This window comes from Rattus norvegicus, chromosome 3 (assembly GCF_036323735.1).
Source record: "Rattus norvegicus strain BN/NHsdMcwi chromosome 3, GRCr8, whole genome shotgun sequence".
NCBI lineage: Eukaryota > Metazoa > Chordata > Mammalia > Rodentia > Muridae > Rattus > Rattus norvegicus.
Window position 1 is genome coordinate 99,858,976 of NC_086021.1, and position 18,558 is coordinate 99,877,533.

General features: G+C 52.1%; 1 protein-coding gene across 4 annotated transcripts in view; it reads right to left on the reverse strand.

Annotated features, from left to right (window-relative positions):
- Cd82 (Cd82 molecule) overlaps positions 1–18,558 on the reverse strand; it is a 44,551-nt gene that overhangs the window by 16,228 nt on the left and 9,765 nt on the right. For 3 of the 4 annotated variants that reach the window (XM_006234598.3, XM_006234597.5, NM_031797.2), the window contains exons 2-3: positions 7,367–7,442; positions 2,090–2,172 (exon numbers count right to left, since the gene is read on the reverse strand). In XM_006234598.3, coding sequence (XP_006234660.1) covers positions 2,090–2,152 — 63 coding nt within the window. In that variant the 5' untranslated portion in view covers positions 2,153–2,172; positions 7,367–7,442. Of the gene's footprint in view, positions 1–2,089; positions 2,173–7,366; positions 7,443–18,558 lie in introns of those variants that run through there. The other variant, XM_039105948.2, reaches the window with a different exon arrangement.

The following is an 18,558-nucleotide window of genomic DNA, read 5'->3' on the forward strand; positions in this document are numbered from 1 at the left end:
CTATGGTTTCTGTTTCCAGTTCTTGCCTTGAATTTGTGCTCTGGATTCCTTCAGTGATGGACTGTGACCTGAACGTGTAAAGGTTAAGGAACCCTTTCCTCTCCTAAGTTGTTTTTTGTTTGGTCATAGTGTTTATTAGCACACTTGCACCCCATCCTAATATACCCATGCATAATTGCAATGTGGCCACTGTGTGGACAGCATTTCCCATGTCAAGTGTCAAGCATGACAGGATATCTAGGGATGGTTTAAAGTGTAGAGGTGGCTGGTGTCCCTATGAGAATGTTCCATATGGTGACCACATCTGGACCTGAAACTCTTTTGCTGTGAACATTCTAGAAAACTTCTAAATCAGGTCAGAATTTGCTTTTTATATCATTAAATGAAGAAATAAAAATACTTGGGATTTTTAAAAATGTGCTTACATTTATGATTTTCTTTGTTCTTTTACTACAAAAACCTCCTGAGGGGAAGATGGATCAGTGGGTGGGTGAGCTTGGTCTGTAAGGTGAGGACCCGAGTTCAAATCCTCAGCACACACATAAAAATCTGTGCTGCAACCCTAGCATTTGGAGGCAGTGATAGGATAGGGAGATCATGAAAACTCTCCAGCGCAGCAGAAACTAAGCGTTTACCTCAGTCACAGACCCTCTCTCCCCAGCTATGGGACCACAGCCTGGCTGGCCCTCCCTTTCCTTTAGTCCTTTGTGGTTAGGACCTAGCACTCTACCAACCAAGGCCAACCCCGCCTCACCCCTACACTTCAGTCACCTCTGCATGCCCTGTCACGCCTGACACTCCACAGGGGGGTGCTGTTCATATGCCATATTGTGATATCTAGGGGACGGTGAGCAACAGCGCTCTGCACATGCTCAATAACAATACAGCATTTTGGAGACATTTTTGGCCTGTCCTGAGTAGAAGTCACAAACACAGAACCCTGTGGCCTTGTGCTGGAGAAGGAACGAATAAACGCTGTCTCCATTCGCTTCTCCTGCCTGGCTGGACAGATGGACTCTGAGGCTCGTGCCCTTATTGCAGGGGCCTGAGGCCTGGTGAACCACATGTTAGCCAGAGGTCCTTGAAGAGGCCTAAGGTGGGGCATGCCAGGACAGTCCACCTGTGTGTGCATACATGTGTGCATACATATATGAATGTGTATCATGAACAAATCTATAAGTATCATGTTCTAAACCAAAGTTCAGAAAGGGAATTTAGAATGATTCTTTTCAAATATTCCAAGTGCCTATAAGCCTATGCACACATGTAACATTTCTCCCTATAAGTAACTCATTTATACCTCAGAGAAACCCCAGTGCAAACAGCGAGAGGATCATCTCTTGTCTCTCAAAGATACTCATGTCTAGACACTATAGAGCATGAAACCCGGTTGTGGCAAGTACCTGCTATATAATTTATGTCTTAAAACTATTTAGGGTGAAGCAGTACAGGGAAGCTATAACAGCATTCTGAGGCAATGGAGGTCCATTCAGGCTGCTCACACCCTACCACATACAAGCATGCACACACCCAAGCACACACCCATTGTACACACATAAACACACACCCATGTGCACACACTCATTTATACATGAGCACACCAGGGATTTGGCAACACCAAGACAGGACTGCTGATTCCAGGCCAGAGGGGAAGCCTGGGGCCCCAGGAAAACCAGCTCCAGATGTGCCAGGAAACTCACATCTGGGAAGGTGGAGGGTGGTGGGGGGACTTAGTCTGTAGGGGGTTGTGGGGGAAGAATGTCCCCTGTGGCCTCTGAGAGGTCAAGGTGGGGTGTTGGGGGCCTGTTCAAACTGGAACTGTAATAGGCAAAGGACTATGTGGTGTGGTTGAGAAGAAGAACAAAGCAGAGACACTAAGGGGCTGTCTTCTACCACCTTCTTTAGAGGGAGGGACAAGTCTACCCCCAGCCCAGGCTGCAGGCTCTGGGGAGGAACTTTTGCATTTTCAGAGGACCTGCTGGGAGAGGTGACTCCTTTCCACTATCCCTGATCCTTTTAGGGACTGTGGCAACCACAGCTAGAGCCCCTGGGCTAGAGAGGTTAGAGCCTTCAGGATCCGCATACTTACAAAGAACAGCAGATTGAAGAGGAAGAGGAAGTACTTGGTGACTTTGACACAGCCTGCCCCCATCCTGCAGGTCCTGGAGCTCCCTGGGGAGAGAGGGAAGGGTAGCAGATGAGGGAGACAGGTTAGGTGGAGGGCACAGCGGGGATGGGGGGGTTGACAAGGCCATCGTCCCCAGTCATCTCACTCACAAGGAGCAGCTAGCACTGTGCCTGCTTTACATGGTGATGAGGCACAGGGAGGTTGGATGCCTAGCACAAAGTCACACAGCTAGGAGACATGATTCTCTGGTCCAGAGAGATGTCACTACCCAGGGCAGGGAGACCTTCACCTCTATAACATCAGGCTGGAGGTCTCACACGGGGAGACAGTGGCAGAAATTACAGGGCCAAGAGATCAGGGAGGGGCTGACAGACCAGACTGAGACGGGGCTAACTCCCGAGCTTGGTGCGCCTGTCTAGGACCAAGGTTGGGACTTTTAGGGATGCTGAAGCTGGAAAGGTCTCGGTTTCTCACAAAGGAAATAAATAGACATCACAAAGTATCCAACAAACGCAGAGACACAAACATCAGACATAGAATCTTACTCCTGCAGCCCCAGAACAACCACCACCATCTTAAACGGCTACTTCCTGTGTATGCCTGTGCTTTGTAGCAAAACTGTGTTCATGCGGGGGTGGGGGTGGGGGTGGGGGTAGGGGTGGTGCTGGTGCTGGTGGTCGTTATCGTGGTGGTAGAATAATCTCTGCAAGACACGGAAACACAATCTTAGACGTCTCGTAGGAGCAGCACCTACTCATATTTGGGGGATATACATTCCTCCTGAGAATTCATGTGTAGGTAGCATTTTTAGAATTTGGTTGGGGGAGGTTTACAGATCCCGGGAAAATCATTCAAGAGTTCCTGTGATGCCTCATTGCAACCCCTAGATCATGAAGCACGTGGTTGGCAGTCTACACTGGGATGCCCAGGTTGTTGTCTAGTGTTCACAATGGTCACCCTGACCCAGCCACACTTCTGAAGTGACAGAAGCCAGTGTGAGGCGCCATGCCCCTCTTCAGCAAGGGCCCCCAACTCCCTGGGAGCAGGAGGGCTCAGCTGGGGCAGGAAGTTGGCCTCCCTCTCCTCTCCAAGGCCAGACAGGACCCGTGGGATGCAGGGGCCAGCGCCAAGCAGCTGGGCTAGGACAGCTGCATGGGTAGAGCCAGGCTAGGGTGGGGCAGTATAGGCCCGACTGTGTTCCTGCAGTCCTGGGGAGGGGAAGAGGGGGACCCAGGGTAGAAGGAAAGAGGGAGTGGAGACTATTCACACCCTTTCTCCTCAGAATCTCCACATGCACACATGGGTCCCTCACTCTTTTCTGGACACGTTTGCACTCTACCCTCCATGCCAAGTGGAGCTCCACTTCTTCCTTGCGGGTTACACAGACTGGATATGGGATTGGACTAAGAGAAAGGCGTATGGTCTCCCTAGAGAACCCCTTCAGCCATGTGACAGCTCTGCTAACGGAAAGTTTAGATGCCCTTTTGAAAGGGCAGCTTTGGGCACAGGTTGAAGCAACACCATCCAGGGAAAGGAGAGGCTGCTTGAGGGTGGTGGCCTCCCATCTCAGGTAGCACACAAACAGTGGGAAGTAATGCTCACCAGGACATAGGGACTCTAGAAGATGAGAGGAAAGGAAATGGCTGCTCTGTTGACTGAGGTGTCAGGCCCGGGTGTGAGAGGGGCAGGAGCCTTCCATTGTGAGGTGCTTCTGGTCTCCACAGCTCCCACACAGTCTCCACAAGAGGAAAAACAAACTTTGCATGCTTCAGAGAGCTGGATCTGAGATGTCACAGCCCGGGCCTGGCCCAGGGAAGGTCTGCCCGGATACTACAAGGGCAGTCATTGTTTCTCCTCCCCCGGGCCTCCCAGGACAGCCTGCCACCTCCACAAACATGGTAGAAACTGCAGGGTAAACAGCCCAAGAGTAAAGCTAGCTCCCAGAGCAGGGAGCTGCTCTTGTCTATCAGGAACTGCTTTGCTCGGGCCTGTCTATGTTTCCTTCCCAGCACATTCCTAGGAACAGCTGGGCCTAGTCAGGCCAGAGACATTCCTTCCTTCACAGGAAAAACGTAATGTAATTGTGTCCAGAAAGCAAAGTGTCAGGTGCTGGTACCCACTGCCTGTTACGTTAGGACTCCTGGCGGTGCCCCTGAGGGAGACCTATGGTGCAATTCCAGAGTCTCAATTGTCTTCTGTACTGTTTGGCTCTCACATTCTGTAGGAGGTGGGGTCTCCAGGACAGGCTTCCAGGGGGCAAGAGTGAGATCCAAACAATGGGGCCTGCTAAGGGACAAGGAGCGGCCACAGTAAACAGCACCTGCTGTGGACAGCCACCCTTGGTTCTCATGCCCTTTAATCCTCCCAACAGCCCTGGAGGGCCTGGGTCAGGCAAGCTATGAATGGCGCAATGCCCAGGACTGAGTGAGAACTGAGCTCCTCCCACTGAGAAGCACTCCCTTGGGGAGGAGCCCAACTAAAGAATTAGTTCTCACACTCAAAGCATTCACCTGCCTCTACTTCTGGGTATTCCAAGCTAGCCAGAACTTCGTCCTTCCCCAAAACAACCAAAATAAAAACAACAACACTACAAAACGACAATAACAAAAAAATGCACAGTTCTATGTGGAACAGATTTCACACAGCCAAAGACTAGAATGCATGGGCAGACAGGGCAGCTGGCTAACACCAGTGACCACTATGACAGTGACAAACCTAGCTGAGAACTGCCCTGTGTCCCCTTAGCCCATCGTGGAACCACATGACCACCATACCAGTTCTCACCAGGCCCAGGCAGAGGCAGGACAAAACTCTGTTACTTTGGAGCTCCGTGCAGAGTAGGAAGCTGTAGGGCCTGAGAACCTACTCCCTCTCCAAACGTTCACCCGGAGGAGATGGCCCTCCCCTCAGGTGCCTGCCTCTGCCACCCACCACCTTGGCCTCTTTTTCAATGGCTCTACCTCTGCTTTCAGAGTGGTTCAAGTCTGACTGCTACCCTACAGGAGACAAACGATTACCTGGGTGCTGACGGGTGGTGAGCATCCAGGGTTGCTGCTTGCAGGAGCTCTGGATGGGAGACCAGGACTAGACCTCAGGTTTAGAAGCACAGGACCACCCTAGGTAGGAGGCTGGCTGGCGTTCCCCCAGTATCCCAGCCTTAGAAACTGTGGCGGCCTCACACACTGGGCTGAGTCCTTCAGCTTTCTTCAAGGAAACTGAGACCCAAAGGAGTAAAGGGCCATGGCCAAAGTCTCCAAGAGCAGACAGGCAAGGACAGAACTCACTCTGGAGGCAGTGGGTTCCAATCCTGAAACAAGAGCCAGGCTGACTGGTGGGCAGCTCAAGCGAGTGGGATTTGGGAATCACCTTAGGAAGTATAGAAACTGAGAAGCAGCTTTGGGGCAGAGGGTGTTGGGCGGCCCTAGCATGGCTGTCACAGGTCCAGGCCACAGGTCCTTGTGCCTGTGCAGCAGGCAGCAGAGCAAGATCACTCTCCATCCTGTGCATGAGACAGGCGAGACTCTCCGTAAGAACAGACAAGCAGTTCAGCTCTGGCTGGGGATGGGCAGGTGGCCCCATGACGGGAAGTGGTACCAGCTTCAGAGAACCCACAGTCACCATGAGACCTGGAGAAGACCCCAGTGTCTCATTATGGCGGCACGGGGTTCTATCTGGACACGCCTGGCCATTTGAGAGGGTGAGCCGCAGTTATTGCCCAGCAGACAGAAATAAGGGTTGGTGACAGGCAAGGCCTGCCCAGCCCCCGCTAGACCCCATAACAGCTGGGTTCTGAGTACAGACTGACTGCTTTAAAAGAGTTAAAAGGAAAAAAAACCTGGAATATAGTTTAGTTGGTAGAGTGCTTGCCTAGAACATGAGCGACACAGCAAGTTTGAAGCTAGCCTGAACTTGAGGAGACCATGTCTCAATAGAACAAAATGAAAAACAGAACAGAACAACACAAAAACCCAAACAGACATTTTGGCATGCACAAAATGACATATGAAATTCAAATTCACACCCACCAGCCCAGTACTTAATCTCTGGCCCAGCCTGGCCAGGAGATCAAACAGCAGGATCTGTAGGAGGCAGCAAGGGGCATGACTTAGTTGAGATCTTAGATAGGAAGGGAGCAGTGGGCTGGGAGAAGACAGGCCCGGTCCCTAGATGAAAGTTTAGATCTTGGCTCTGCCGTGGTCATGGGGAGGAGCTTCCTGGGGGTGGCCCTCCTCTATGCAGCAGGCCCTTCATGGTGCTGCCTGACAGGAAAAGAGGAAGTCAGGACCTAGAAGCCCTGGGGCTGGCACTCTGGATACCAGGAATGGATGTGGAAGTGATACAACACTTGAAGGAGTCAGGGTGAAGGTCACTTCCCAAATGGACTACACTCAAGATTAGATGCTTTTCTGAATACTTTAACCATCCTCCTGCCAGGGTGTGTTAAACAGGAGTACAATATAGGGACAGAGCTGCAAGCACATCCTATAGGAAAGTTCTGGAGTGGTTGTGGGGAGCCATGCCAGGGGCCTACAGCAGGCCCATTGGCCATTTCTAAGCAGGTATAATTTAACCTGATTGAATGCACAGTTTTCTACCAAGTCAGTTTATATAACAAAATGAACACACCAATATTTCTCCCTTCTGCTGTCTTATGATATTCATCTTAGACCTCTCCAAAAATGATGAATGATGGAATGGGGTGTTGGATGATGGATGATGGATAGATGGGATGGATGGATGAACGGATGAACTCTGAAGAAGGAAGGGCTGTCACGAAGAGTACACAACCTCAAGTGTCAGACACCTGAAAAGTGTCTGAGATGCACTATCCCGGAGTCACCTATTTTCACACACACGCTATGTCTCTGCCATGCCTGATGGGCAGTCTGAGCCAGCTCTGAGTATGTTCCATGTTCCTCTCCACTTCCCCAGAACCCCTGGTGTGGTAGTCGGGGCAGGGAAGGACAGTGTCTCCAGGAGGACATTTCTGTGTCTCCCTCTCCTGTGCATTTGCACTGTGTGTGGGGAGGGGGTTGTCACACACTGGGGCACGGGAGTGTTGCCCTCTAGCCTGACCCGAGGGCCCACACCTGTGTTCCTGAGTAGATCTCAGGAGAATAGTGTGTAGGAAGCACAGTGCTCTGTGGTCCAGTGTTGGGAGACTGAGTTCCAGGGTTCTACAGGGCAGGCCATGCATGACCTGCACAGGAGGCTGCCCAACCCCCACTTCCTCCTTACCTTTTCAGTGACCAGACTGGAGCAGAGCAGCACTTCCTGTGGCAGTTTCTCAGATGAGTTCTGGACAATGGACACACTGTGAAGAACAAACAGCTCTGCTCTTACCTGGCCTGAGGTCACAGAGTCTCTCTCAAGACTCACTGTGCACTCACAACCCATTCCCGTTCCCAAGATGCCCAGCAATGGACAGACACCTCCAGCTGAGCCACTCCCAACTTCCATGAAACCCTCTTCGTTTAATGGCTCTGAATGCCATGTCCGCCGCCTCTCAGAAAGTACCCAACTGTAATCCCAGCTTGACTTTCCCAGGTCCCTTTGGGGGCACACTCCTGTCTCTAAGTGCTGTGGGATGGAGAGAAGAGGAAATGGCCCCTCACTGAACACTTAAGAGTCACACAGTTCTGCTACCCTGCAGCTTCCCATTTTCCGGAACCTTCCTGCCTGGGCCAGTCCAGAACTGAGCTGGGACTGCCCCTAGTCTGCATTTGTTTATCCTCACTGCAGAGAGACGCGGCAAATACACTGTCTGTGCTCTGCAGGCAATGCTCCTGCTGACACACTGGCTATAAACTCCAGATGATGCCTGTGGCCCTGGGCCCTGTCAGGCCGCTCTACCTCACTCTTGTCATCCTGGTCTTTCTCCCACATGCTTATCTGATCTCTTTACTGTTGCCCCTGTACTCTGAGGCCTGTCTACACTAGGACCTTTGCACATGCGGTTTCTGTTAGGATCCCTCTTTTCAGAAATCCCTAGTGTGAATTTCTGAGACTCTCCCTCTGTGGGTCTCACTGCTAGTGCACTGCACAGTCAGCCATTACCATTGCCCAGTCCCAGCACTGCCCAGTTTGCACCATTAGAGGCTCTAAGGGTGAGCTTGGGCCCCCAGGTGACTCAGGAATGGCCCACGTGTGTCACACACCTTCCCACTGCAGTTTCCCCTCGACATCCTCCCTAAAAGTCGTGTCCTTTGTCGTTATCCTGAAATTGTCATTTTCTGCCCAGGACTCTAAGAATGCCTGTGGGCTCCTGGCACACGATCGTGAGAACGAAGTAAGATCTGGCTGTCTGGAGAGCTCAGGAAGGTCCCTTACAGACACTTGGGTTCTGCAGGGGAAGCCACTGAACACCAGAAATGACATCACTGAAGCTAGCATGGGGCACAAGCTTGGAACTCCAACACTTGGGAGGCTGAGGCAAGAAGATCACATGTTCAAGACCAGCCTCAAGTTACATAGCAAAACTGAGGCCAATCTGAGCTAAATGAAACACTATCTTTAAGAGAAAAAAAAAGCCGGGGAAGGAGGAGGAGGAGGAAGAGGAAGAGGAAGAGGAGGAGGGAATGCTGGGTTATTGCAATGGGAGTCAGTTGACTCCCACCAGACTTAGCATTGAATTTCCTTTGAGTCTGAAAATCTCAGAAAGGTTTATTCCTGTAAACCTAACACTTGGAGGCGAGGCAGAGGTAGGAAGATCCAGAAGCCTGAGGCCAGCCAGCTCTACATGGTAAGTTCTAGGCCAGCCAGGGATACATAGTGAGATCCTGTCTCAAAAAGACATACACAGGATCCGTGCTTAGCGGTTAAGAGCGTGCACTGCTGTTGCACAGGGGCAGTGCAGTTCCCAGCACCAATGTGGGGTGGCTCACAAATTAACGCCAACTCCAAGGGACCAGCCACTTCTGTTCTCTCTGGACCCTGGCACTCCCATGCAAACATTCACACCGAGATAAATAATGAAATATAAAATAAATCTTCATACATCAGGAAATAAAATAACGTGGTGAGATGACTCACTGGGTACAGACACAGGCTGCCAAGCCTGACAACCTGAGCTCTACCCCAGACCCACACAGGAGGAGGAAAACCTGACACCTGGAAGTTGCCCTCTGACCTCCGTGTGAGTGCATACAGTGGTGCTTGCACACACAATAGAAATAAAGAGATGTAAAATAAATCAATACTAACTGTCTAAAATGCTTGAAGGCACACTTCCACTCACTTCCAAGGGTTGCCAGCCCTGGGAAGCCCCCAGGCCAGCTGAGTACCTGTCCTCCCTGTCACCCAGGTCCCCTGGAGCTCTGTGTGGTTCCATCCTGGCTACACACTGGAACTGTCCTGGAGCACTAAGCTCGTGGGCATTTGATCACCGTGGCCAGAGACCCTGATGAGCTGCTGCTCAGAGGGAAGCAGGAGCTAGGGTTTTAGGCTCTCAGGATGGGACACATTGTGGGGCTCGCTAGAGGCCAGCAGAGACATTCTGCTTCTTGTGGTCCAAGCCTCAGTTTCCAGTGCCACAGAACCTGGGCAGGAGCAGGTGACCAGAGAGTGTCACATGATTCTCTCACACCTCGACTATTCCATACCCTTCCAGAAGTTCTTCCCCTCCTGTCACCTACCTCAGGGCATTGTCTGACATGGGGGCTACTTAGGAGATCACTGTCTTCACAGCAGCCAGACAGAGTAAGAGATGACCACATAGGCCAGTGCACAGCAGACCATCAGAGCACAAGTCTATACATGAAGAGGCCACATGGGCCTCCTCCTGCCAGCTATGGAGCCTAGGCCAGTCCTTGCTTCTGCCATAGATTTCCCTGTGAAATTAACTGACTAGTGGGAGCTACTGTGAGGTGCCTGACACTTTGTCAAATTGAAGGGCACTGCCCATTGGTATTGGGAAACAATCAGAGGCCATCAGACACCTGCAGAGCCCCACAAGTTCACACTGCTAACCCTGCAGGATTCTGGCCTGCTCTGAAGCAAGGCCATGGGAGAAAGGTTGGGCCCGTGGGGAGGGGGGCCTCTGTCAATGAGGTCAGGCCCTGAGTGTCACCTTGAGGCATCTGGAGGCTGGGAAGTCTGGCAGTATGGCAGGTAAGCATGGCCTGTCACACAGGGCAGGGTGTGGAAAGAGAACTGCCTGACTTCAAGGTTCTGGAGACCACCTGGCCCAGCCTGGTCCAGCGGGCTGGCAGGTGACACAGATCTCCAGCCTCCAGACTTTGACCTGATCTTGCATAAAAGGAGGCTGACCATGGTGGCTGCTGTACTCTCCTATGCCGTAGCCGTCTATGACAGCCGACTGAGGACTGCTGGATTCTTGACCTCACACTATCTTATTTTCAACCTCTGTTCCTTCTTTCGGTTTGTTGTTACTATTGCTAAAGAAAGGGAAAAACAAACAAACAAACACCCGTTCCTCTGGCAACAGGAGAAGCGCAGGGCCATCAAGCAGCCTGGGAGTTCAAGGTTCCCTGGGAGACCTCTTGGGAGTTCTGCTCTGCTTCCTAGCTGCTGTGTGACCTTGAGCAGACATGTTGCCAAACAGCTCTGAGCCCTCATGGGCCTCACCTCCGGCAAAGTGGAGCTGGTGGGAGCCTGTCCCATTGAATTGCTGGAGGACTAGGATGAAGCAGCCGCAACCTGAATACAAGTTACAGTCCCCCTGTAGCATCCCACGTTTAGTCACAGGATTTCCAAGTCTAGTCACATGACCTCATCAGCTGGCTCAACAGGTTCCTACTCTCTGGCACCTCAACACTGTAGCTAGGAGGTGACAAGCTTTATTTAGCCTGTCACCTGCCATCACCCACAATTTCTTATTGAAGCTCCATAACAAGCTCCTAGGTAAAGTACCGTCCCCATTGAGCAGATGGAAAAACTGAGGCTCAGAGGCTCAGTGACTTGCCTAAAACCATTTCAGCATTCTTTCCTTAGCTCATGCTAAGTAACACGTCGGTGGAGGCCACTCACTTAACCTTTCTCACTGGACTACCGACAGACCCTTTCTGTCCTGACCCAGCCCCAAGGTGTGACTCTTGGCTTCCTGTCAGGGTGTCCCTTCAATTTGGCTGATGTGACTTACAGAGGTTTCCCTTCTTACAATTTTTCATGAAACCCAAGCGGCATGACTGGAAAGGGTGACTGAAGACTGGTGGCCACCTTGTGAGAAGCACCACAGTGGGAAGCAGAGACACTGGAGCCAGCCTCCCGGCCTGCCCCAGGCACTGAAAGAAGCTGAGCCATGGTCCCTGAGCTCCCCAGGCTTCTGTTACTCCCACACTCAGATGCACTGTGCTAGGGAGACCCCGCCACCCTACTCCAGGCCCCATCTCCTGGGAAGAAACTGAGGCCCAGATGTCTGCATGCTGAGGTGTGTGTTGGGGCTGGAGTTGGCTAAGGTGGCTTCATACCCTGATGGATGGGAGAAGTGTTCACATTTGCTCCTGACATAGGGATCTGCAAACTTCTGGGCATGGCCTGGAGCGTCCTACCCAGGGCTCCGCCCCATCTCAACCTAACTGTAGCTCATGTGGAAAATCAGATAGGAAGCTGTAAGTCTGAGTGACATTTAAGATGCCTATTCAGAAGTCTCAGATTCTGGGGCCTCATGTCAGGACCTAGATACATCTCAGGAAGCAGCTACCTTTTAAGAGCCTCTCCTCACCCCAGTAAGCCAGGTCATAGTGTGGATTCTGAATTGAGAGAGACCTTGATTATAACCTCACTACTCAGAGCTGTGTGACCTTTGACACACAGTTGCCCACTCCGGACCTCAGTGCTCGCTGTAAAGTAGACTATCATGGATGTCCAGGAAGAAGCCAGTCCTGACTTGCTGACACCTGAGGCCTCATGAACTGACTCTAGGAGGTCCCTTGGTCCCTTGAGAGGTGGGACAGGCCTGGGGTTTCTGGTCTGTAAAAGTCAATAAGTCCTTGGAATGAGTTGGGCAGAGGACAGAAAAAGAGACAAAGGGAATGTGCTCACTGCAAATGCACCTCATCCAACCCAAACCTAAGTAAGACCATGGGGGCTCAGGAGGCAGTCAGGCAGCACTTGCCCTGTCTGTCACACAGGGATGGTGGCCTCCTGGGCCCACAAGACTCTTTGACTCTGCAGCCCAAGGTCCTGCACACTTTATGATGGGAAACCAGGGATGACGGGGTGAGTGGTCCCTGAACCTCTAGAATCTGAGCAGATGGGAGTTCTGTGCAGCACCTTCAGGGGCAATGGCACAGCACCTCACAGTTCCTGCCTGCCCTGTCCCCTGACACACGGGGCTTGCTAAAACCCCAGCATAAGACTCAGAGGTAAAAGGCTCAGGGGTCTCAGGGGAACCCCAAATGACTTCCATCCTGAGCCACTGGAGTCTACCAAACCCTACCATGGGCTAGCCTCAAGCAGGACACAGGACACAGATGGGTGGAACCCCTCCTTGCCCGCAGGAGCTCACAAGACAATGAACCATTAAGTAACAGGACAGCTGGGCGGTGGGAACACAGTCTAGAGACTGACTGACCACAGGTGGAGCTTCTGCAGCTATCCTTGCTGGAGACACCTGCCACCCCCTGCCCCATGACACAGCTGGCAGACTGTACCCCAAGGGCTGATCCAGACCCCCTATGCTAACAGTCACGCTCTGTGGCCAGTAGAAACTGTTTTTTTCACAATAAGGAAGTGAGATAACCCAACCAAGGCCAAGTCCAGTTAGGGTTACAGCCCTGGCGCCAAACCTAACCAGCAGCAAAAAATTCAACAGACACCGTGAGGTCTGGGGAAGAGACTCGCTCACCCATGCATATGGCTGGCAAACTCTCTGGGCCAGAGCCAGGGTTCCTAAGACAGAAACTGGGTGTGGACCCTGAGTGGGTGATTAGGGGGCGGGAGGGGACTGTAATCAGAGAACCCACATGGTAACAGCCAGCAGGCTCAGGCAGCTCTGCCCCCCCCCCCCATGCTGAGCTCAGGAGGGAGGAGAGGTCCAGCTACAAGGCTCCTTCTTGGAGGCAGTCCTCCCAGACCCTTCCTACACAGCCCCACCATCTCCACAAGGGTTCAGACAGGCTCAAACCCAGCTCCTTCTGCACTTCCCAAATGTTACTTTTATTAAAAGATAGGTTCTCAATGATCTGAGCCCTGCTGTCTTCAGACTCAGATGACCTTGAATTCTAATCCTTCATTTTCTGTGTGCTGGGAACTTGGGCATGAGCTTCCACACCTGGTCTATATGGTGCTGGGGACTGTACCAAGACTCCATGCACACCTGAACTCTACCAACTGAGCCACACCACCAGCCCCTGTGACTTATCTGAATCTCCACTTCCACCCCTGCAAAAGGTCCAGAGTCTCTGCTCCCCCTCCCTTTAAGAGGTGTTTGGCCTGTTGGCGGAGACACAAGGGGACACAGCATTACACACAGGGAGCTGGGGTGAAGGCTGGGGTGATCCTTAGAGAAGATCTTCCTGACATCCAGCTCCAAGCACTGGCCTAGGCTGGGAGAAGAGGAGAGGATGGAGCCCACTCACCTGTCCCCCCTGCCTCAAACCCCCCTCCTGTCCACATCCAACCCCCTCCCCCCGCAGCTCCTGTATACCTGCCTACAGGTTCTTTGAGCCTCCTCTACCCCTTGTCTCTGGGACCTCCTCTCTGGCAACCACAGAGCCTGTGAATACATGGGTCAAAAGCCACCTCACCCAGCAGATGCCTCAGAGGCCATTCACATCGGTTCTCTGCAGGGCCGGCACCAAGCTCTAGAGAGGTGGTGGCCCAAGACACCTAAGGGTAGCAGGCTGCCCACTCTGGAGGCTTGAATGAGGGCTGTCCCCATCTCCAGCAAGCAGTGACAACTGACACAGTACAAGCGCTCAGCTGTTAAGGCAGAAACACCGAGGAAGCTAGCACTGTACTTCCCCACCGGGACCCCTAGGGCTCTTGGGTTCTGTGGGACAGCAGGGGCGCCAAGGCCAGGAGACTTATCAAGGGTGGCTGTAGGGTTAGCCAGGATAGCTGGACACAGACAGACCTCTCCTCACACAGGTACAGACGAGTCACTGCTAGGGATAACCAGGGAAGTAGGAGGTTAATGAGGCAGAGAGGTGAGCTGGGAAGAGTGGGGAGGGAGGGGGAGGGGGAGAAGACAGACAGACAAAAGCCTCCTCTTTCAGACTTTAGGTACTTGTAGTGCTTGTGGGAGTCACTCAGAGGGAAAGCATGCAAATCCCAGGCCTTGTTGGTCTACCAGGAGTCAGGCCCCAGGCCTTGAGTTCCCATTTGTACCATGTCTTGTAAATAGGGGCCTGTGTGTCTCCTTGGGCTCCTAAGGGCCTTGTGCCTCTGGCTCTACCTCTCCTCTGCTCTCCCCCATGACTACAGCAGCTAGCTACCTGCCCCCCCGCTGCTTGTTCTCCTCTCTCCAGCTTCCTGAGTAGTCCTCTGGGCTCATCTTTATCACCAGAGAGGGCAGAAGGGGCTTGGAGCCTAGCCATCTACCACACCCAAAGTAAGGAGAAACAAACGACAAGAAGGAACGTTTTTTCGGGGTCAGGAAGTTAGGACAGGATCTTGTCAGACCGCCTAGGCTAGCCTCAGACTTGTGGCAATCCTCATGCCTCAGCCTTCCAGGTGCTGGGGTTATAAGCTTATGTCATGTGCCTGACTGGAAGAAGGAGCCCAGTGTCAGCCAGCAGCAGGAAAGACAGCAACACCAATCCTAAAGAGCCTGTGGGCTCCCTTCCATGCAGCTGTCAGGACTCCAGGGAGGAAGAAAAGACCAGAAGCCAGCTGGACCAGCTCTTCCCTTCATCATTTGTGGTCCCCAAACCTTAGTTTACCAATGTGTGACACCCTCTACTGAGCTCCTAAAATGGGTGGGAATCCAGGCCCTCCACCCTTACTTCCATGCTCGTACTCTGCTGTCCTCACAAGACCACTGCTTCCCTCCCGCCTGCTGTCAGGGTGTCCGTGCTCTAATGACCAGCATAGACCAGAACACTTCCTGTCAGCCTGAGAACACCCCTCCCCCCTCAGGTCTGTAAACTGAGGCCTGAGAGGTCAGGACTCGGCCTACCAAACTCCCAGGTTAGAACTGGCAATGCCAACGCACAGCTGTAGGGCTAGCATTCACCCTGTCCTTCTGTCCGTGTCCTGACTCCAGTACCAGGGAACAACATCCTGTCCTAGGGTAGATGCAGGGTAGGGAGCCACTGGTATTTCCAGAGAGCCTGGACAACTCAGGGGTTGTTAGTATTCACCAGTGCCCCAGGGGCCTGCAAGTCACCAGAGCAAAGCATCCTCTTCCTTAAAAGATAAGCGATCACTCAAGGCTAAGACTTGAGAGTCACAGGTCTGAAGCTGACAGTCCCTGGAGCACACTCGACTGTAAACACTGAGCCCCAGGCCCTGGCCCAACATCTGCTCTAATGCTGTGCTCAGGCCTGGCTGGGGAGACCACTTAGACTAACCAAGTAGCCAGGCTAGCCTTGTCACCAGCTACTTGTGCTTGGGATTAGAAGCTTATGCCACCATGCCTGGTGAGGAGAGAAATTCAGTTGTCAGCCTACAGTGGGGACATTGTAACAACACCAGGTCCTAAGCTATGGACTCTCTTCCACTAGGCTTCAGGGCCCTAGGGAGGAGGAACAGGAACCAGTTTGACCAGCTGCTTAGTCAGAGGAACAAGGTTTCCTCTAGGGAGGTCAGTGGCCTAGAAGGAGGAGGACAAGAGGTGACAGACATTCAGGCAGAACAGTAGGCCCCGAACCCTGATGTGTGAAAGTCTGCAAAATCCTGTTTACAGGACACACAGGTTCTAGAAAAGGCCATGGGTAGAGGGTAGCCAGAATCCTGCCCCCACCCAGGGTTTCACATGCCAGGTCTGGGGACAGCCAGGACCATCACCTTCCCTCTACATGATTTCCACACCAAGTGATGATCCTAGCCTGGTTCTTCATGGGCTCTTGGCTCCCTCACATCCCAGCCCTACCAACTCAGTGCAGAGCAGTCTCTGGGGCTGAAGAGAGAGGGTCCCAAAGTCCTTCCTTCTTCAGGAGGCAGTGTGGTGGGGGAAGGGCAGGTACCAAACAGGGTTGGCAGCATAGCCAAGTCCTCCTGAGCTATGGGATCTGGGCAGCTTGCTCAGCACACTGTCACTGTGAGAACAGACTATGTAACACCTCACCTCTTTGTCTGATTCCCAGGGAGTCTGAGGGAGTGTGTGAGAAACTATCTGTGGTCAGCAGCTATAAAACACAGGGTATCATTATAAGAAAAGGGGAGTGGGCGCCCCAGGGGAAGTGTGGGATTGGAGTGCCCAGCCCCACCCCCTTCAGTTGGTCACCTGAGCAGGCCCTTCCACTCTCCTCCCTCAGATTTTTTTTTTTTTTTTTTTTTTTTTTAGGTGAGAAATGGGCACTGGTGACCTCTACCTGGGAGGTTGACCAGGTACAAGAATTTCCTGAAAACAGCCTCAGGCAGGCCTGGCTTGCACCAGATGCTTACAGAAGCTCAAGCCTCCTTCTGCTGCGTGTGACTGGCAGAGCCCAGGCTGAGGGAAAGTTTCTGGCTTCCGGGAGCACATACCAGCTGGGGAACAGGAGACGTGGACTTAGATCACATTACTGAGGAGTCAATGGGGAAACAGAATAAGGCCCTGCCCTAGAAACAGCATGGAGATTGGCTTTTCCAAGTATGGCTGGTGTCTCCCTGGGTAGGCAGTGCTGGGAAAGGTATGGCAGCTTTTTCCTACCTAGAAAGAGAAGGTCAAGGCAGGTGAGTGAGGGGCATGACAGAGGTTAAAGTGTGCTGTAAGCCAGTCTTCATCAGGCTTGTGTCCTTACACAGATGCCCCACCAGCATTGGGCTCTCTGGGGCTGAAGGGAGAGGGCATGTGCCAGGGCCTCAACTCTCCTTTCTGTAAAATGAGGGCTCTCCTGTTTATAAACTTCCTCACTCACATAGTGTCCATATGGGAGAAGGGATGGGGGAGGGCAGTCATTAGGCATCACTGGGTGAGCCTTTATTAAACAGGACACAAGCCCCACCATTCCACCAAGCTGGCTTCAAGGGCTGCCCTGCAGGATCTCCTGGGAGGATGGTGTGTTAGAAGTGTCTGTCAAGTGGCAGAGGACTTGTCGGGCATGTGCAAGTGCCTGGGTTCAATCTCCAGTGTGAAATGGGGGTGGGGAGAAGCTGAAATGCATATTCTCAGTCCAGTGAGAAGGTTCAGCAAGTGAAGCTGTTTGCGGCCAGGCCCCATGTGGTGGAAGGAGAGAACCAGATTTCCACAACGTATCTATCCTCTGACCTCCACACAATCCTCCCAGCCTTCATACACATACTAACAAACAAATTATAAATATGTAATAAAAATTAAAATGTACACTCACAGACTATATCCCATCCCAGTCCCACCAAAAACCATGAAGCAAAGCTCTCTCAAACTTTCGAATGACTGGCACACATACCAGTGACGCTGTGAAAACTACAGCACCTGTGGAGGCCCACCTCCCTCTCCCAAGACGTCCTGCCAGGGGATCCCTTCCCGGAGTCCTTGTTTCCAGAAGGAAACAGAAAGGAAGAGTCACTGCAGGGGCAGGGCAGGGCATAAAATAGTAAAGCGATCCCATGATTAGTCAATGATATCACAGGCTCCATGGGAGGAGGGTCCAAAGTCGCACCAAAGACACCTCTTGCAGTCTCCTGTCTGTCCTTTCTAAACACAAGCCAGTGTCACACACTGCCCTTCCTGTGACCTTGAATCCAGAGACCACCAGGCCCAAAAGCCACCTGGAGGATTTTATTACTCTGTGGTGGTCAGGAGGGCTGAGAACACAAGGCAGGTAAGCACAAGGTGACTACCTCAGCCTCAGAGGTCAGTATGAAATATTCAACCGGGGCCGGACAGGCAAGGACAGCCTCTCTGCTTCTCACTTCCCAGACCTGGAAGTCAAGCTGTGGCCAGCGCCCCCCTCTACGCCTAGGCCAAAGCAAGCAGGGGCCCAGGCTCACAGGAAGCCACTCCTCACAACCTCAATCTGAGGGTGTAAACACTTCTTTTAAAAGTGCTTTTAAAAGCCAAAGCACCAAATTGTTCACAGTGGTTATCTCTGAGTAATTATTTCCTTTAGTATATGGTTCTGTGCACTGCAAATTTTTCCAGAAAAACCTCTCTTCAATTATTAGAAAAGTTTTCCAGTTTTGTTTTCTACTTGGTTCTGACAGTACCAAAGTTCTTTTTGTTTGTTTGTTTGTTTGTTTGTTCGTTTGGTTGGGTTTTTTGTTGTTGTTGTTGTTGTTGTTGTTGGTTTTTTGGGTTTTTTTGCCACTGTTGTTTTGGGGACACATAGGTGTACTATGTTGTGACTGTGTGTATGTGTCTTCACACGTTTATGGGCACACGGGTGGAAGCCGGAAGTTGA